Consider the following 21,266-nt stretch of genomic DNA (forward strand, 5'->3'; position numbering starts at 1 on the left):
TACCGTGAAGGGTTCTTTTTCCCTGTAGTAGGAGATCCTCAGCCCCACCCGGATGTATTTTCGGGAAGTAGAGATGCACAGATGGTTAACGGGACCAACTGGAGGATGGGCCCGATCGGGGACGGAGGCAGCCCCTCAGGACTAGACTCCTAGGCTGTTTTTTGCACTTGTCTGTCCTATTCTCTAACCTCTCATCTGAGTTCTTCCCACTTTCTTCTTTACCTACAGCTTACAGAGTACTTACACAGAGCTCTCTCCACCCGACATACCACTTCGCTCACAAGCCCTGGAACTGGGGTTAGGACGGAGGAGGCTATGCCCACAAACAAGTCATGTGGTCCAGTTCTGTCTCGAGCATGTTCAGTTCACTACCCATCCTGAGGATCTCCTACTACAGGGGAAAAGAACCCTTCACGGTAAGACCAATGTTCCTATCTCCAGCTACCGCCAACTCGTTTGGTGGTCACACAGAGACAGGCCTTCTCGGCTGCTGCCCCAAGATTGTAATGCGCTCCCTGCTGATTTACAATCTTCCCCATCTCTGGCTATTTTGAAAAAAAAAAAAAACATTTGAAAACTTTTTTTAACCCAAGCTTTCTCAGGTTTTTAATAAAAATAATACTGTTTAATTTTATGGTTTTTAAATTATTGTATTTTAACTTTATATGTGTTTTATGTTGAATTGTTTTAACTTTTATATGTGTTTTAATTGTTGTTGGCCACCCAGAGACGTAAGTTTGGGCGGGGTATAAATTTGATAGATAAATAAATATATATCCACAACACTTATGCTGATCTTTTTATTAAAATCCTAAACATGCTTGCTAGTGGAGAAATCTCATTGAATTCACTTTCAAATAAATGTGTTATCTATCCAGTTTCAAATGTGCCTTATTTCTAGGTTCTGAAAATGATAATTTAATAAAACTTCCTCTGGACGCTGCTTGCCTCCTTATCAATTTCAATTTTCCATAAAAAGTGAGTTTGAAATAGTCTATTTTGACACACAAAAAATGGAACTGACCAATCCTATGCATGTTTACTCAGAGGTAAGACTCAGATTTCAGTAGGACTTAATCCAAAGTAAATGTGCATCTGTGCACACTTGAGAGTAAATCTCGCTGAAATGGAGTGGGAATTACTTTCAAATGAGTAAGTTCAACTTAATATGGATAGAATCAAAATGTAAGCATACACATGAAAATAAGTAGCAATGTATTATGGGGTTGAGTAAAAACGCATAAGATTTGGCTAAAACTCTGGGATCCATCATTACTTGTAATTCCACTGAAACCATAATAAAACACATACTACATATCCTGTTTATTATACTAGGTCAGACAAGGTGACTTGTTTAATTTCCTGAGTCATACAAGCACCAGACAACTCGGAAGGCTGACACTGTAGTAGGCTGATTCGTTCACTTGAAATTTGAATCAGTTGAGATGCAAAGTTCACCGCAAGATACTAAATAAATTCATCTATCCATAACAGTGTTGCCTGTCATTTATTGATTTTCATAATGCATGGAAATATTTTTGAATACTACCCTCCCAACATAGAAGCAAAAATCTGATTCAGTCTAACATTCGTTGTTAACCAGTTCAGGAACTAAAATCAGATTGCATCATATGTCTCCATCAAAAATTAAAAACATTAATGTACAAGAATAAGATATTTTTCTCCAGTCAACCCTTTTTTAGAGATAGACTAATTTTCCTACTCTTGAAGGAAAAAATGGTTTGATTTCATTGTATGCATGCATGCTGATCTCAGCATTATAGCCTGAGTGAAAAGAACAAGCCTGCCACTGACGAATCTGTAAGTACTTAATAATGCATTTAACAGTGTTTAGAAATCTGCACCTTGATTAATTAGGAGCACCTTTTTCATCAGTCAAAAATGTTTTTAATTGACTAAACAACTTACAATTCATTGAGATACTGAAAAGCCCTGTTGATCTATGTTACTAAAACTTTCACATCCACAGACATTGGTATTGAAGTTATGAAATTGGTCCACAGCCTTCCGATTCCTCAGCAGTCCTGAACTGGGCAATTAAATGTGCAAACAAAAATCCTATCTCTGTTTGCAGTTGGCTAGACAGGAGATTGTATCAGCTGTTCTATCAACCTGCCCTGCACAAGTCACATTGGTTCCAGTATTAATGAAGTTAAGGGTCTTTCCAGACAGAAGGCTTTTTGGAGGTGTCAGGGTTTCTGAATTATATGCAGTAGTATGAACTGTATGCAGAAGAGAAACGGCTTCTGCATGCAACAGTTCTTAACGGTTTCTTTTACATAGTTGTCACTATTTCCATGCACGATAAGTGAAGGATTGACATTGTTGTCTATCTCCCCTGTACCTCACACTCTGCACCTCCCCAGCAAGACTGATTTTTAAATCTAAGTTATGTTGCACACTTCTGGTTTATTGAACTTCTGCATTTCTCCCCCTTCTGCCAAGAGTTCCATGGAACTTGGAATGAAATAATGTTTCATGAGATGTAAAGTGTATCTGGTTCTCTTGACATCGTCTGATTATTAATTAAAAGCCACCTTGGGTTTTACTATTTTGGTGCTATATACATGTAATAAATAAATAGCTTCCTGAAATCCTGCAAATAATTTGTTTCTTCCCGCCTGATTATTCCTCTTTAATGACTTGGCTCCAAACTTATATGCACTTTCTTGGAAGTAAGCCCATTGTATATAGTTGGACTTCTCAATAAGCATGCTTACATTGTGCTGTTGAGAAAATTATATTCTCCAATATAAAATAAAATTACTGCTCTTGTGCTGTTCTGATTACTGGGGTGAGGGAGAGAATGAATATGCATAGGCATGTTATAGCACTAAAAGAATCATCTAGACTACTGCTAAATGTATTCAATAGACAATAATAAGAAATCACTATCATGCCTATATCTTGAGAGAATGAGATGAAACCTGTAGGTAATGTAGCCCCTTTTGAAGTTATACCCCTAAAATTTCAGGCAGTTAGGTATAGGGGTTTCTGTCAAGGTAACCCTTAAATTTTCATAGAATGAGCTTAAATTTGTATGCGTAGTAGAATCTTCTGAAGCCATGATGATCCCCGATACACAGAATCTATGCACAACCCCAGTGCACCAGAGGCTGTACATTGAAAACATTGTTCAGATAAATCACTCCAGTAATTTCTGGGTGGCACATTTTAGAGTTTTGAGATTTGACTTTTGCCATTTAAATGTCTGCAATCAAAGCAGTCGGGATGGGAACATTGTTTTATGTGCACAGCCCTTTTGCTTCTCACAAAAAACATGGTTCTCTTCCCCTTCCACCCTGCTTCATTAATGGGCAGTGAAGCTTAGTCTGAATCAACATGCATAGAAGTGGGCTTTTATCTAAAATTCCTAGTGGTGGTGGTGGTGGTGGTAGCAGCTGCAGCTGCAGAAGTAGTAGTAAAAACAAAAAACTGGCTTTGGTTTAAAAAAATGGAAATGACCAGATGTAAAGGGGCACAATGGCAAAGGTGTACACAGGTACAGGGGGGACATGTCCATACATCACAAGCTACGTGGAAGACCACTCGTCAAGTTACTTTATGGTCTATTTACACCTTTCCTCATCATGCAAGTTGTTTACTAGCATTTTGAAGTCAAAATAGGTTTGATGAGAGAGAGACATTTTATTAGAGTATCAAAAATTTCACCTGATGAGAAGAACACCATCTGTACACTCTATAAAATCCCCATAGCAATGTTCATAATGGTCCCAAGGCTTCAGTCCTCTCCCAAGTTAAGCACGCCTAAGCTTTTTGTTATCAATGAGCTTGTGCGTGCTTATATTTGCATAGGACAGGATTGCAGCCCTTGGGGTTATGGTAGGTAGTTGGCCTACCTGTGAAAATATTAAGCTCCGAATAGCAATGTCAAATAGTGTACACAACACCCTGACACTGTGTGGAAGTGGCTGCTCTCACCACTCACACCTCTGTGAGGTCTATACTGTTCCCAGTTCTGATGGAACCCCTTAAAGAGACAGAGCCCAGTTGACTGATTGCAACGTTTGGGAAGTGAAGCCCTTTCCAGGGTTTTCAGTCTGATTCTATGCATATTGACACAGATGTTCATCTCATTGACTTCAGTGGAGCATATGCAAAGCAAGTGAGCCCATGTTTGGAGATGATGATGATATTTACACACAGTCTTCTGGAAGTTATTGACTAGATTTGATACTTTAATTATTGGGACCTTTCCAAGGATCTAGGATAACTAAAGAAGAATTAAAGATATCGCCGTAGTATTCATGCTGCCCCGAGTAGTGTGGCCTTCTGTAGTTGATTTGTTGTAATTTTATTGATGCCGAAGGTGTTGAGATGGTGTTCAAGTTCTTTTGGTACTGTACCAAGGGCACCAACAACTATTGGCACCACTATTTTCTTTTTCCAGAGCTGTTCAATTTCAATCTGAAGGGTCTTGTATTTAGTTATTTTCTCCAGTTATTTTTCATTGACTCGTCTATCCCCTGGGACTGCAGTATCTTATTTTATTTTATTACAAACAATATACAAAGCAATCCTATTTCTATCAATAAGACAAGCCCCCTGATAACCCCAGGTACAAATTCCTGGAAATGAAAAGGGCTTCGGAGAGAGGGGAGAAAAGTGAAAACCACTTCTCTTCCCACTCCACCTATTCTGGACTGTAAAGCAAGATTTCAGCACAGCTGAAGCCAGACTTGCTTCTTTCTGCATATAAAGCTGCTGGTACAGGATTGGGCAAGTTTTTATTTTTCTTGTCAGTTGGCAGCAGCCAGCAACCCTAGTACTAGATAGCAAGCACCACTGACTGAACTCAGTCTTATGCTGGTGTACACATGTACAAGATCACACTGTTGGTCTTCATTATTATATCTGGAATGAATTTTGGGATGAAATGAGAGAGAAAACCTGAGCATCTAATGTCACAGAAATTTAGGTCCCTAGGAGCCCCCTCATAGGTCAATGTTCTGTCTTTCAATGCCACCATTCTGTTAAATATTAACTATGGCTTAAGGTCTGAAATAATATTTGATACATGGGATTAAGTTACATAAAATATATCCTCTTGTGCAACATAAGCTGCCAATCTAAGAAGGCAAATCAGATCTGATCATGCCCATTCTGAATACTGACAGAAATAAACATTTTGATTTAGCATCTTCACTCCCACCCAGTACATGCTTGTCCACCAAAACAAAATACATAGCTTCAAGTTGTTTAACAGGTTAAGAGGAAAGAAAGAAATGATGGAAATAAAAGCCTTTTTTCTCCAAATGCTGGGAAAATACAGGGATACACAATTTCATGTATTAAATAAATGAAAGGATATAATTTGCAGGGCTGAGCTTCAATAGGTCAGGAATGGGTAATTCTACACCTCAAAAGTTAACTGTGCAGAACACTGGTATCAAATAAAATGATTCTCACACAATGGATGCTGAGCCATTACTACCGATGCTGTGTAATTATTACTGCACATATTCTGCCTTGAGTTAACTCTTCAAAAATGCATTTATTAACCAGGGATATGCACAAATATACATGGGCAATATACATATTTACATGTTTTAATAGATATAACCAAATGTAATTTATCTTAGGTAGTAAAAGCAGAAATGATAGTGGATTTACACATTTTCTTATTTCTAGAGAGATTATCTGTTGCAGAAAAAAAAGTATAAATCTTGTGGCATCTTAAAGACTCATTCATTTATTGTAACATAAGCTATGACTCCAGTACTATATGGTGAGCAGTGCAAGTGGGTGAAATGATTTGCCAATATTCCATATATCATGGTGCTCTGTACTGCTCCACTTCTGCGCAAAGTCACACCTAACATAATTTTTTGTTGTGGTAAAGGTTGTGTTACCTATTCTGATTCCTTGGGGATATTGTAAATCTAACAGTGTATTTGGTTGTTGGGGTGTTCAGACCCCCACCCCACCCCAATAACCTTCTGGGCGGGCCCTGACTGGTATACTGCTGCCACCACCTGTTCACAAGCTGGGAAGGTTTGCTCTGATTCCTTCACCCCAGCCCAGGTATACCAGATGGGTTGAAATCCAGTTTCCCTCACAGTTTCACCAAAGACCTGAAACTGTAAAGTGATCACTTGGTGAAAATATTAGGAGACTGTGACTCTTTTGGACTAGGGCTTGGGAGGCCCACCTTTCCCCACCGAGCACTCATGAAACAATTTTAACAATTCAAAAAGATTTATTATTAACATAGGACCTAAACTGGAGCAGATGGGGGGGGGGGGATAGGCTTCAGACTTCTTAAGACACCCAAGCAACACAGAGGAAAAAAGAATAAGCTGACACAAACTGACTACAATTACTATCCCTACTATACCTTTTATCCTGGTCATAACAGCCCCAAGGACCAGGATAAAAGATCTAGTAGGCATAGTAATTGACAACAATTATTCCACAGGTCTCTAAGCCTCTCAGCTCAAGCTGATTAATGGAGAGAGACAGAAAGGTACTCCACGATCTTATCTTCTCTCCCAAACCTCAGAAAAGAGTCAAAAAAGAAAAGAAACCTCTCTTCCCAAAAAGAGAGGGAAAAGCCCACTCTAATTGAGAATGTGGGAGATGGCAGCCAATTTCAGGGTCTGGTTTGTGGTCTGACCATGATGTCATCTATCCTAGCAACCAGACCCAGACTCTGTTAACCCTTTGCTCACTACAAACAGACATGAAGCACAACCCTAAGCATATTTATGTAGAAGTTCACACTAATTTCAGTAGGATCCACCCATTGGAGCCTAAATTACTTTAATGTAAGAGGTGAATACACAAACCACAGTTTTGAAAGTGGCAAGTAATTAACTATGATGTGCATGCATATTATGCAGGATGACTATTTGGTAAATGAGGCAATTGCATCATCCTGCCAAATGGCGATGTACATTGTATCACATGTCATAACCCAGATGGCCAGATCAGAAATCTGAGGAAGAAAAGGAACTGTAAAATTGTATTCATCACATGGCATGGCAATACATGTAGGTGAAGGATGGCAGTTCAGTCTCTAAATAACAGGGCAAAACCAGTTTGGTGAGAAAGCAGCAAAGCAAGAGGTCTTGAGACAGTTCTTTAGTATTGATGAACTGCAAGGATTTATTTAAAGAAAAGGTTATAAACAAATGTGAAAAAGCCTGCAGCTTAATTTCAGCTGTAACTCATGGCTGAAGAGAGAAAGCAAAACAAACAGCCATCTCTGGAGAGACAAAATGGAGACTAACACTGGAACAAAGAGGGGAGGAGTCCAGCACTTTTATCCATGACCCTACCCCATGGTCACTATGAGACACTGCAGATGAGAACTGATGCTGCCAGGTTCCTAGCTCCAACAATACAGACCACTGGTGTACCAAAGGGTTACATGCAATGAGAGGTGTAAAAACTGGGTAAGGTTCTGCTTTGTAATCCACATGAACTCATCAGCGCCTTCCAGATTAGACCCTGCAACGGGGTCAGGACAATCTGGAGGTGTGCTTCCGCACTTCCTGTGTTGTGCCCCCGCAGTCCCTACGCTGACAGCAGGGTGCCTTTCATATTTCCAATGCCTTGTTTCGATTTTGATCGCTGCGATCTAGTGCTATAAGGTTTTATAATCCAGCATTAAAAAGTTGCTGTTCTTTCGGGTTGTTCGTTTTCACGAGACTGCTCTCCCTGCTGTGCACTTTTCTTCTTCCTTTTTTGAGTGCAGTTTGCCTGAGCGTAAGGATATTGGGCTGTTGAGCGGTTTTGAGTCTGTTGAAAAGCTGCAGTTCTGTGCACACGAACTTGGCAGTAAATTGAACTTCTGATTCCGAGTAAACATTGACAGGATCGGACCGCACATGTGTTAAGAAAGGATACAAAGTGTCCTTAAATTCAAGCAGTCCAGTTTAAAAGGCTGCGAATCACAAGCAAACGAAGAAAACTCGTTCCTCAGCTCAACCGCACTGATGCGGCACCGGTTTCGGCAGAAAGAAATAATAATCCAGAGCACTAAGTGGTTTGTAGGCCTGCATTTTGCGCTAATTGATTTGGCGGCTGTCGTATTTAAAGATCTTTGGCTGGCTGATCGATACGATAGCAACAAGGTACCGTTTTCTTTCTTCTACGCTTCACCCAAGGATGAGAGGTGGCGCGCACCAGCCAATGACAGCATGAGACAAGTGCCGGCAGCAGCGCCACCCTCCTGGCTCTCCGCATGCTCGCCCGTTCTTCGACCCCGCGACCAAGCAGGGCAGAGTACGCGACCCGCCTCCATTGTGCGCCAATAAGCGGCCTCTGCGGCCCTCTCCGTGTGGCCGGCAGAGTCGCTAGATCTCCACCCATCACTCCGGCCTGGGCGGAGCTTCTTGCTTCAAAGCCTCTGCCTGCCGCAGCCAAGCTGGCAAACCAGCAACGCTTGGGGACATTGCACCAGCCTCGCTTCCGCCAGTTTGATCCTGTCCGGCATCTGCTGCTGCAAGAGTCCAGCCGTCGAGCTACTCGTTTGATAGCTGTAGCTACTCGTCTCTGAGGACAGCTGTCGTTGCAGCCACTGAGCGCGAAATGGAAAAGGAGAAGAATCCGGGGTTTCTGCCGCCTTTCAGTCACTTCGCTACGCAGGCCATCCACGTGGGGCAGGATCCCGAACAATGGAACTCCCTGGCGGTAGTGCCCCCTATTTCTCTCTCGACCACCTTCAAGCAACGAGCGCCAGGAGAGCACTCTGTAAGTGGGGATGGGGAACGAAGATGGGCTGAGGGGCGGCGGTAAGATCTAGGGTTCCTTTGCTGTATCTCTCCCCGCCCCCCCCGGCCCCCCGCATCTCCCTGCTTATACACAGGAACTTCCCGCTCTAGCATCTTTTTGCTGGCTGCCTAAACGCACCCACAAACCTCTACAAGGAATACTTCCTCAACCCCGGGACTCGCAGCTTCTCAGATGTTTGAGAAATCATCTCTTTCTGACCCTCCCTAACTGTAGGATATCTCCTCGGGATGCCTAGCACTTTAATTTCTTCAGCCTGCACATAACTCTATCCCTTCTCTCAAGACATGTGTTTTTCCTTTCCAAATTCTAAGTAAGGTTTCAGTCTTATGCAACTTACTCAACTTGTTAAACTCTTGGAGCTTACCTCTGAGAAACCATGCTGGGGACTACACTCTACTGTATAGTCTATATATGTTCCCTCCCCTCTCAGCGTGCCTTTTTGTGGATAAAATTATGATTGCTTAAAATTTTTCTTCTGAAACTATAAGATTTGCCTTGCATTATGTTTAAAATTCCATTTATATGAGTGTTTTGATCTTATGACTTCAACCTCATTTAATGATCAAAAACTGCAATGCAAAATAATTTCAAAACTTGGACAATAGCTCAGAAAGATGACTTTCGTTGTATACCAAGTCAGTGAGCCTTCTGTTAGTGATGGCTAGATCAAATGTGCTAACCTGTATTGTCCAATATGTCACTAAGATATCCTGAAAGAATTGTGAAAATTCAGCAGAAGTGCTGCTCATGTAAGAGGAACCCAGATGTTTGGTTGGATATGATATTGATAGCGTCAAACCATTTGCTAATCTGGTCTTGTCCCTTTTTCTTTTTGTAACTGAACCCCCCTACCCCCACCCCCTGAAAAAAAAACACCACCTCAAGTGATAGTCAGTGTGGAATTCAGAAAATTGTTTGGTGGTTAAGAAAGTGGTTTAAGAAAGTGGTTTGGTGGTTAAGAAGGTGTAATAGGAGGAATTTTTGTGATTCCCAGTTGAAACTGCAGCTCCAGACTTTCACACGTGAACTGCAAAAGTACTATTATGAACCTGCTGGGTCCATGCATGACATGACTGCTGAAGCTCTACCTTTCTGCATTTGCTTGCCTTGCATTTCTAGGTTGCACCGCCATTATTTTTATTTATTTATTGTTAAATGTATATACCGCCTTTCATTAAAACAATCCCATTACCTGTCCTGTACCATAAAGCCCAATCAGGAAGGTTAAAATTCTAGCTTGTCTGTTCAGGAGACGGAACAGAAGACTAAATTCGACACCACCACCACACAGCCAACATTCCCTTCCCTACCAAGCAGCTGATCCGTGTAATTGGCCCTGAGCCATTTTTGGAAGGGCAGTATATAAATCAAATAAATAAATAACGAAAAAATATGCAACCTTCATTTGCTGCTTGCAGCTCTGTCATTACATGGCCTGGTATGTAAGACATGACAAAGATGTGATCCCACTCCCCATTATTATTAATATTAATAGTATTATTATTATTAATGAACAATTGGTATCTTTGCACAAAAGTGCGATTGTGCTAATAAAAACATGAATGAGCAAATGTTCCACAATGTTTTGCTTGGGAATGTTATGGCTGGCACAGTAATGCATCACCCACTTTTGCCTCTGGCACAGAGATACATTTCAGAGTTGTAAAGAAAATATAGTACTTTGGGGTCATGTGGAACCACGGCTATCCATCCAGCTTTGACTGTAGTACAGCAGTATAGGACGCTATTGTGGATGGTTCTGCAAAGCAGATTGATCTGTGCAGAAGCTTTCCATTTCCAGTTATGCAGTCACTGTATTTCTGTACTTATGATGGGCTGAATAGGTTTTTACTTATTGTCTACACTACAGAATGAAGAAGAAACCTGAGGAGTTCATATTCCTGTTGGCCTGTAAAACCTCAAAATACATGTCCATTCTGGATTTCTTGTTGAGGGCCCGTTTGAAGAAGCTTCATATGGAATAGGTTTTTCTCCTTGAAATGCATGAAGACATTTATTTTTCTGTGGCTTTGGAATGTTGCTAAAGATAGAGCAATATATATTGTGTACCAAGTCTCTCTAAAACCATATTCTGAAGACACAATTAATAGATTAGAGAGAGCTAGCAAATAACTTGTAGTTCTGCTACAGTAGTTCACTAACTCTGCACTGGGATAAATGTTGTTCTAATTTTTATTTATTTATTTATTTATTTATTTTGCAGTTTTTACTTGGCTATTATGAGGTTTTCAAAGGAAAGATTAGTTGTTTCATGTTGTCTCCCCCTGCATTAATAAACATATCTTCTGGTAGTTTCTGGTCTCTTAGGAAGTGTGTTGCATCTGAACTATTTCAAAATAGTCAGCAAATCGCCTATTATATTGAGTACTGATTTCTCAGTGAGATTCCTCTTTCACCTTCTAAACAGAAGTGATTTAAGTTTTATTACATTTCCCCTATCTGGTTTTTTTTTTAAAAAAAACATGGAAGATTAACTCACAAGTTATTGGTAACCATCTTAAAAGAGGACTTTGTTTTTCTTTTGTAAAAATTAACAAACTCCATTCTTTCCACCTTGAGATATACATATTGCTGATGCATTCAGTACACATGTAATGTCTGGATTATTGCCATAGTTCTGAACCACTTTAAGTAAGAAAATTGCAAGGAAAAAGCTGACTCATTTTTAACACTGCAAATTCTAATAGGCAGGGCAAAACAAACCTGCCTTGCCACCCTGTCCTCTGAATGATACAATACAATATGGAAATTGCGTAAGCAAGTCGGCAGCTTTCCAAAGTAATGTGTTGCTCAGATATGGGGCTGAAAGAGTGCCTGTTTTTTAAAAGCTGTGAAAATGTTCAATACAATATTTAATATGTTAGTAGTTTCACCAAGCAGCTGGAGTTTAGTACAAAAGCAGGAAAACAAAATAATCTTCTTGTGACACTTTTGTACAGAATTACTTGTTCCACCACCCACCCTGTCTCCCAAGGCTAATCATTTATTGGTTAATTTGTCAGTTTCCCAGCAGATATAGTCAGACTTGCAACTTATGGATTCTAAGGTGAGAAGGTACTGTAGGCATAATTGATGTGGCTATAAGGCAACCACGCCACAAGTGTGCATGGGTGAGGACTGCTCATGTAGCTAGAGATTTCTTTGAAGACTTCACTTAAGCTGTTCCTGTTGTCTGAGAGGCAAACTGAGGTAGCTCGTTGTTTTGACTGTGGTAGAAGTTTCAAAGAACACTGCAGTTGTGTGTGGTTCCTGGCTTCACTAGTGGATCTCACCCACCTGCATGTAGCTACTTTGCCTAGTAAAACCATATTTCTGAAATGTTTAGGCTTACTCTTGAATACTGTACAAGAGGAAGGGATTTCAGGAAAGCTTTTAGCCAACTATGTGGTTGCATTCCTGCTTTAACTCTAAACCGATGATCCCCACTTAGCTTCTGCGATAATCTGAAAGATAAACCAGTCGTCATTCTGCAGGCTGATAAGATGGCTAGTCCCATAACTAGTTACTCATTTTTATCTTACTTTTATTTTATTTTATTTTTAAATCGATTTGCTTTCAGAACTTCTACCAACATATTTTATTTCTTGGACAAGCAAATGTCAGCTGTATTCCATCTCTGTGAGGGCATACCTTGTCCTACATTTCTTTGAGATTTAGCAGCCTTCCCCCATCACCCCTAGCCAGCTTCAGATATCAGATCAATTTCCAGACAGGCATCTGAGGGGGCTATAGGCAGATCACAGGCAGGGTTGGGCAAAAGCTGAGTCCAGCGCAGTGAACAGCAGTCATGGGGGGAGGAGCACATACAAAAGCTCTTCACACAACCATGGTTGGGCTTGGGAGGGTGAGGGAAAGGCAGGATTGAATATGCCTTCCCCACAGGTGGTCTGAGATGGCTCGAGCAGCACGGTGCCAACGTGCACACAATCACCATGGTGGCAACGGGCACAGCATTCTGGAGGTTGGGAAACTCCCCACCACCACCCTCCTGGTATCACTGAGAGATTCCCCTGTCAGATGGGTGCTCTAGACTCCTGTCTCTGTAAGGCTGTTCTCACAAATGGCCCAGCCTGGGTTAGGCTGCTCGTATGGAGTGCTGGGATCTGTGCAGTTCCTGGTGCTCCCACCCAGCCTAAGCCTGGCTTTTAGCTGAGGTTAAGGGTGTGAGTGCTTAAGATGTCTGATTGGCAGCCCAAGGAGACACAAGCACCTAGAGCATCCTCCTGATGGGGGAAATGGGAGGGAAAACCTTATGACACCCTGAGGCTATTCACACGATTGTAGAAAATCGGGCTAGCCTCTGCTAGCCTGATTTTCTACCACTGTGAGAACCACCGGGCTTGGCTGCAAGCCCAGTGGTTCTTAAGCAGGCCACCCACTTCTTTAGCTCTGCCTTTAAACCGAGTTTGCAGAGCGAGCGCTCCACAAACCCGGTTTTTGCAATTGTGAGTTGCCGCAGCACAGCTCTGTGCCACAGTTACTCACAAGTAGACCCCTGACCGGGAGGCTGAAAAACAGCCTCCTGGCACGGGGGTCTCTCCAGCGTGCCCTGCGCACAGCATGCCCTCCGATCATCTCAGCCCCTGCTGGCTCCGTAACGGAGCCGGCAGTTGTGTGGGCGGCCAATCCGGCCGTCCAGGGCTGCCGCCCTGCTCAGGGCTTAGCCCGCTTTCTCCGCAAACCCTATGGAGGCAGGTCTCCTTGATTGTGAGACCCGCCTCCCTGAATTGTATGGAAGAGTGGGATAGAAATACAACTCAGGAGTTCATGTTCATGAGGCCCATGGTACTGCTTCATGGGCAGAACAGATTCATCCATTTCCTGGGCTCCATGTACAGCCATCCCTCATCAACTGTGAGGGTTCCGTTCCCAGAAAACCTCGCGATTGGTGAATTCGTGGTAGACAAGCCATTGAAACCAATGCCAAATGGGGTAAGGGGAATTGTGGTTGCGGAAAGACCGAAAATAAGGTAAAAATTGGATAGAATGACCCCCAGAAATCCTCCCCACAAACCTGCCAAAAAACCCAAAAAACCTCGCCAAACTACAGATACTCAGGTTGCGGTTGTCGAAGATAGTCACAATTTTCCAGTCACGGATACTCAAAACTGTAATTGGGGAGGGACGAGTGTACTTTTGCTGTTTTTCCTTCTCCGCATGACTTCTCAGTTTCTTCAGCAACCGGCATGCAGCAGGATATGGCTCTGATTTCTAACAAGCTGCCTCAAGCTGAATGATCCAGCTGCTCCTGCAGCAGTCTGAAAGGCAAAGACCAGGCTGTTACAGTGTTACACCCTCCAAAGGGGTGTGTTTGTGTCTGTGTACCTATGAGTAGGCTTATGAAATGCAGTAAACTCAGCCTTGAGCCTTGCTTTGTATTTGGTGTGTTTTCTTCACTAGTCTTATCCTGTATCTCCTCTCTTGGCTGGTCCCAACCCCATGATTTCTATCTTCATGAGACTTGCATCTTGGGTAGGTGGGTGTGTATTTTGGTCACCCACCACTGGAACTGCTCTGCTGCTGTTTCAAACAGAGACCAAGAATTTCACATAAGTTTGCTACGGAAAATGCAGGTCTTCTGAAAATTATATCTTGTTGGACTGGCACATGCTGTTTACACACCAAGGAAGAACTACGGTAGCTAAATAACTGGGAAAGGAGCAAATTCCTCCTCTTTAATTTTGTTTTGAATCATTTGAGGTGTATTCTGCTTCTATGCAAATGCCTGTCTGGAGAATTCATGTGGCTATCAATTATGCGTGATTAAATTTTGTGTGAGTGTCCCCACCACCCTAGTCCTCGCATATCTTGCATATATTGTTGACTGGGCAGTATTAACCTGGTCCTGAATGCTTACAAAAAGCCTGCCTGCCCATTGCACCTTCAACCCAAAGGAGTAGAAACATGGGTGCTTATAGCACTTTCCGTTTGCAGAACTTAATCTGCTCCCATGGGTCAGGTTTTCATGTAACTCAGAATATTTTTGCTAAGAAGGTGGTAGTTTATTATTTATTTGCAAAGAGGTATAGGGAATATTGGAATTTTTTTTTTAGCTTTTCTCTACAAACGAGGTATAGCAGCTTTCTTTTCTTTTAAGTGAAAAGAGATTTTCACCAGTACTCCAGTTAGAAGGGAACCAGTTCCCTTATCTTTTGTGGCAGCCCCCGCTTAGCTTTCAACTATTCCCTATACCTCTTTGCCAAAAACAAAACAAAACCCCACTTTCCGAGAAAAAATGTTCTTTTTAATAGGCTAGAGGGTGACTATGTTTGGTTAAACATAGGATCACCAATAAGTGTTGGCTTGTAGTTTTTATAAAGGGCACCTTGACCTCTCTCTCTGTATTCTGAGCACTGATTTTCAGGATTCCTAATTCCATGCTCATTTTTCATAATTCATAATTATGAAAATCATAATTCCATGATTTTCAGGATTCCTAATTCCATTCCAGCAAATTTTGTCTTTGTATGGCAAAACAGTGGGTGCAGAGTAAAATTCATATGCATTAAAGTTCTGTATACTTCCTAAAACAGTTTCCATTAATTATGGGTAAAGATATATTTACTTTATTTTTTCCATCTCTTTCTAGGGTTTTGAATACAGCCGATTGGGAAACCCTACACGAGATTGTTTGGAAAAGGCTGTGGCAGCACTGGATGGTGCCAAGCATTGTAAGCTGTCAACATTTTTCAATATAAAATATAACGGTTTTATGTACTATTGGCTGAACATTATCTGCCACAAAAGGGTCTTGGAAAATAAACCAATAGGTTAAACCATAGATTTTGGCGTTATGCTCTCTTAAAGGAAATTGGATAATTTCGTAATTATCTATTAAATCTGATTGGATAGATATAATTAAAAATGGTATTGGTGTACTTGGTACTGTAATCAATATCTTCTGTTGTGAATTACCTAGTTTTGAAATTGTGCATATAATGTACCCCGCCCCCAATAGTGTTGTTCCATAGTCTGAAAATACAGGGTAATTTCCCCCACTTTCTAGATAAAGCCATTGAGTCAACATTGAAGTTGCACTCCAAATCTATGCCAGATTGTCTGAAAATATTCACTGTAGATTTTTACTTGAAAACAAGTAACTAAGGCAGAATCTTAACAACCTTTAAAGGCTAATGTGAAGCACAAGTGTGTTGTAGGATATTTGATGCAAAGGCAACTAAATTTGTTCTTCTTAATTTTAGGTTTAGCATTTGCTTCTGGGTTAGCAGCTACTGTGAACATTACACATCTGCTAAAGGCAGGAGATACTGTTGTTTGTACAGATGATGTATATGGAGGTGAGTCTGTGCCTGTGTCATCAATCAATCAATCAATCAAGCTGTCTTAAATTTTCTGCGTTGTATCTCAGAAATGTAAAAATATCTACCTTGACTTTGCACCATTTATGTGTCTCACTCAAGGACAAGTTTTATGTCAACAGGTCACACAGCACAGCCTGAGCTTTCATATCACTTCCGAAGTAATTCTCCTAGACAGAGGCAATTAACACAATCAGCTGTTTATTATTATTTTTTGTTTACACAGTCAGACAGGTGTTATTGACTGGTTTGTTTTATCCAGACATCGAGTCCTTCCCAAGGACCTGGGATGGCTGAATTTTATTGTCAATTGTTATAGATATCATCGCAGAATATAGGCTGTTCCCAGTAAAGCTGCTTTTTGTAATTGGCTGATGGTGATTTCTGTGACCCCTATTGTGTTGAGGTGCTCTTCAAGGTCTTTTGGAACTGCACCCAGGGCGCCAGTTACCACTGGGATTATTTTGGTCTTTTTCTGCCACAGCCTATCAATTTCAATTTGTAGATCTTTGTATGTGGTGATTTTTTCTATTCCTTTTTCTTCTATTCTGCTATCCCCTGGTATTGCTGCTATTATTATTATTATTATTATTATTATTATTATTATTATTATTACATTTATATCCCGCTCTTCCTCCAAGGAGCCCAGAGCGGTGTACTACATACTTGAGTTTCTCTTTCACAACAACCCTGTGAAGTAGGTTAGGCTGAGAGAGAAGTGACTGGCCCAGAGTCACCCAGCTAGTATCATGGCTGAATGGGGATTTGAACTCGGGTCTCTCCAGTCCTAGTCCAGCACTCTAACCACTACACCATGCTGGCTTCATGTATCTGTAAATATGTCCTCGGATTCATTGAATAATACGTTACCATTTGTCCTTTTCTGTTGCTTGTACACCTCATAACATTACAGTTAGGGCCCTTTCAATGACTCTGATACCATTGCCCAGGTGCAATAATAGTGTTAGGTATTTTGACACTAAGTGGCCCTCCTTTGCACAGGAATTTCCACTCACTCACACTCATATCCTTTCCTGGAAACAGGCAGATTTTTTTGTGCTCTCATTTTATTGCAATCTAAATCTGTTAGATGGCTTGATGTTGTTTCTATAGCTTTGTTTAGAAGATCATGAATGAGCCCCCCGCCCCCTGCATATCCCCTCAGACATTTTAGGGTATATCCAGTCTGCAATGAACTGTGAGCTTTTCCAGCATGAGCTGAGTGGCTTTCTTAGTCTCTGATCTCACATGAAGCAGGAAGCTAATGTGATTCTGGCAGTGCTGCCTGCCTGCCCAGCCAGTTCTTGCATTCAACGATTAACTGTGGTCATCACAAAAGCAGTATGGTTAAAATTACTGAATGCAAGAGCTGGCTGGCAGGGGGTGCTTCCAGAATTGTACTAGCTCCCTGCTTTATATGCAGACAGAGAACAAGAAAGTGGAAAGAACGGGAGCAAAAGCGTGAGAGACCGTGTGCCCAGCCCGTCAGATTGCACTGACAACTTGAGGGAAATCCCACAACGTACTGCAGCACAATCTGACTGGCTGGGCACACAGTTCCTCAGACATATGCTCCCCTTCTTTCCTTTTTCTTCTCTAACAACACAAGAAGCATTGGGGTCATTTACACAATCAACAAGTTACTTAGTTCTAGTAAGAACTAAACGGCCTACTTTCCTTTGACTGTCTCTACACCTGAACTAAATTTGGTTCAAACGGAGGTCCACAAGTTCAGCCTCTTGCACCTCAATGTTCATGTGTCCACCATCTTGGATCGGGGTGGATGTCATCATTATAAACTGCACCATTGTGTCCCTGTGTGTCACTCACTACAGCTGTTCCAAATTTGGTTCTAATCGGTTAGAGAGTCCTCAAGTTAGTGCACTTGGACCTCAAAGGTTTATGCATCTGCCATCTTGGATCAGACATCATCACAAACCACACCACTGGGGCATCCCTATGTGGCCCTACAGCTGTAGCAAATTTGATTCAAATCAGTTACGCAGTTCACAAGTTAGCTCACTTGTGCCTCAAAAGTTCACATGTCCACCATCTTGGATCAGGGTGGATGGCATAATCACAAACTATGCCGTTGAGGTGTCCCTACAACTGTACCCATTTTGTTCATATTGGTCCAGGCATTGTGAAGTTGATAGCGGGGCACACCCATGGACACACAAACAGAATGCTGGGTGATCTCATATGCCTACTGGAAAGTAGGCTAAAAACTGTGTTCTACCTGAGTTTGGGAGCTGTGTGCTCCCAATTTTCAGTTGTGTGGCAGTAAGCTAAGAGGAAAACCTTGGGTAGAAGTGCTTGTGTGGAAGCAAGATAGGAGGAAAAGCTTCCTAGGTTTTCCCCCTACCTTGCTTCCACACAACCAAGAATTGGGAGCACATACAGCTCCCAAACCTGGGTAGAACACAGTTTTTGCTTGTGTGAATTACCTCATATTTTAGGTACATTATTTTTTAATTTTTCACATTTCCCCCTATTTTAAATATGTACAACCCGCCCCCCCCCCAATAACTTTAAAACAAAAAACAGGCCAGGGGGAGGAGACGGTACACAGCTTGTTTACCATGGTTTGGCACTCCTCAGTACTCTTTAAATTGTTCTGGCCTTTGAAACAAATAGGTTTCCCCAATATGCTCTAGCCCCATTGTGTTATCTACACTTTCTTCCTTGTGTGTTCAGCATACGTGGCTTAGATGCTATTGTACCAAAGATCCTAAATCTGACTCTCTCTTCTTCAGTTCCTAATCCATTATTTTTTGTGGGTTCCCAGTTTTCCATCTGTGCATTGAATCCTGGACCAGTGTAGCTCATGGTCACAGTGCACTGCATGTTAGTTCATGTGTCATTGCAGAGTCCAAGAAATTGCTACCTTGGATCCCATTTTAGATTAAAACATAAGTTGCTATAAACTTTTACTATGCTGCGCTTTGAAAGCACACGTGCTACAAAATGTATGTAATAAATTGGTGTTGCAGACCTTGCTTAAATGATTTCACTGGGTGAAAGTTTATGAGGGATCTCTGTACTGCTGACTTTTCTGCTACTAGTGTGTAGACTTTCTGGGCTGCAGCCAAGGATGACTCTAGGAGCAAGCAAAATAGGTATCCTTTTACCCTGGCTAAGAGCAGAGATCATCTAGTCACATGTTTCCTTTTTATTGAGTGAGCCTATCACATAGCACTAGGAGAAGGGAAACATGTTTTCCACAAAGGCAGAAAGGGCATGATGTGTGCCACCACCAAACCTTTGAACACAAGCTGACATTAGCAATGTGTCAAACAGAAATGTGGAGGAAATTTGAGTTCTTGTTTGCTAGCTTCTGATGTGTCTTTAATACAGAGTCAAAAAGAGGGTTGTATGCAGTCTCTGCTACTTATTAAATACACTGTGAAGGGAAACATTCACCTAGGGCAGGGGTTCCCAACCTTGAGTTCCTTATCTATGATGTTTGCCGGACATACTTGTACAAAACTGCAGGCTGTAGTCCTAAGCATACATAAAGGCTAGTCACATGACCAGAGTGAGGGAGGGCATGTGGGCAGGAGGAAAAGCTGTGCCGAACTTATCTCCCCCTCCCCCACCCCAGACGATTGCTGGTATATCCAAGCTGTGTGATGTCAGTTATCCCACAATGCACCACGTGACAAGTGCGGTGCATTGATAGAACCCAGGAGACAAGCACTCTGGGCACCCATCTCTGTGATTGCTCAGGCTGCAAGCAGCCTGGCCAGTCACACAAGCAGTTAGCTGGGGTTAAGGGCACACTGGTACCCTTAACCCTGGATAAAGTTGGGGCAGAAATCTAGGTTTGGCGGTGCAGCACTGCCAGGATCAGGCTTGGTCCTGGCGATTCTTGCATGCAGTCTAACCCAGGCTGGCCTTCCCTAGCCTGGGTTGGGCTGCATGTGAGAACAACCTCTTAATCAACACGCTTCTAGAAAAACATATTGAGCCCATTCTCACGATTGAGTGAAAGGGCTTCTGGGCGGGAGGCAGGGAAGGCTGCTTAGATTTACCTTCCCTGCAGACGATCCTCAGTCCGTGCTAGGCGTGCAGATCACCCAGTGGGCCATGTTGTCCCAGCCCCTGGAACTCCCATAATGCACCACGTGGTGGGGATCCCCCGCACTGGCCAGGAGCCTGCTCCTGTGTTGGCACGGCGCAGCGCTGACATATGAGCCCAGGTTAAGGGCGCCCTTGTTCCCTTAAGCATGACTAAGCGGCAGGCTTCCTCTGTGTGTTTGCCACTGCGCTGCTGCTTGGAGATGCTTGCCTTCTGGCAGTACACACACAGCCAAGAGCGGGCTTGGTTGCCTTTGCCCGCTCTTGGCTGCTCATGTGAACAGCCTCATTGGCTGACATGATGAGAAAAATGTGAGGTCTGAGTAGTGCAGAGTAGAGTGGAACTACTACTTCTGGTGATCTGGACACGAGAGCAGGTGCAGACAATAAAGATGTATATCTTCCTATCCTAGGAACAAATAGGTTTTTCCAGACGATTGCAACACAGATGGGTCTGAAGACTATTCTTGTTGACTGTACCAACCTGGAATGCCTCAAGGCTGCAATCACACCAGAGACCAAGGTAGCCAAGAAATGTTCGCAAAACAGTGTTTGCAGCATGCCTGAAATGACTTTATTTCATTCCCTTAAAAACCCTTTTGCTTCTTCCAGTGCCTGGGAGTGACAAGGTTTGGCCACAAATGCTCAAAGCAAAGTTGCGTAGGGAGATTTAAATGTTATGGTGCATGCATTGGATCAAATTGTTCTTGTTTGTCATAACAGGTCAACAAGACCTGGAATGGCATACCTGTTTAGTCAGGCTTTTAGTTTATAGTTTTGCAGCTTCGGTTTTTAGAGTTTTTATTGTATTTTAAATTGTGTTTATGTTAATGTTTTAATGGTTTTATATTGTGAACCTCCTAGGGACACTTTTGTATGGGCCAGTATACAAATGTACTAAATAAAATAAACTTGAGGTTAGTGTAGTTTCTGTGGGACAACTTGGATGGGATGAGTGGGAGGAATAGATTCCCTCCCTCCCTCCCCACTTCTCAGCATTGCCTGGGCAACCTCTCACCATCCTATAGTATGAAGGGCTATCCTGTGTTGGCAGGTGGACCAGGT

General features: G+C 42.2%; 1 protein-coding gene across 2 annotated transcripts in view; it reads left to right on the forward strand.

Annotated features, from left to right (window-relative positions):
• CTH (cystathionine gamma-lyase) overlaps positions 1–21,266 on the forward strand; it is a 57,567-nt gene that overhangs the window by 9,829 nt on the left and 26,472 nt on the right. The window contains exons 1-4 of one of the 2 annotated variants that reach the window (XM_053245693.1): positions 7,766–8,739; positions 15,392–15,473; positions 16,005–16,100; positions 20,615–20,724. In XM_053245693.1, the coding sequence (XP_053101668.1) occupies positions 8,578–8,739; positions 15,392–15,473; positions 16,005–16,100; positions 20,615–20,724 (450 nt within the window). In that variant the 5' untranslated portion in view covers positions 7,766–8,577. Of the gene's footprint in view, positions 1–7,765; positions 8,740–15,391; positions 15,474–16,004; positions 16,101–20,614; positions 20,725–21,266 lie in introns of those variants that run through there. The other variant, XM_053245694.1, reaches the window with a different exon arrangement.

Source organism: Hemicordylus capensis, chromosome 4 (assembly GCF_027244095.1).
Source record: "Hemicordylus capensis ecotype Gifberg chromosome 4, rHemCap1.1.pri, whole genome shotgun sequence".
In the NCBI taxonomy this organism is placed as follows: domain Eukaryota; kingdom Metazoa; phylum Chordata; class Lepidosauria; order Squamata; family Cordylidae; genus Hemicordylus; species Hemicordylus capensis.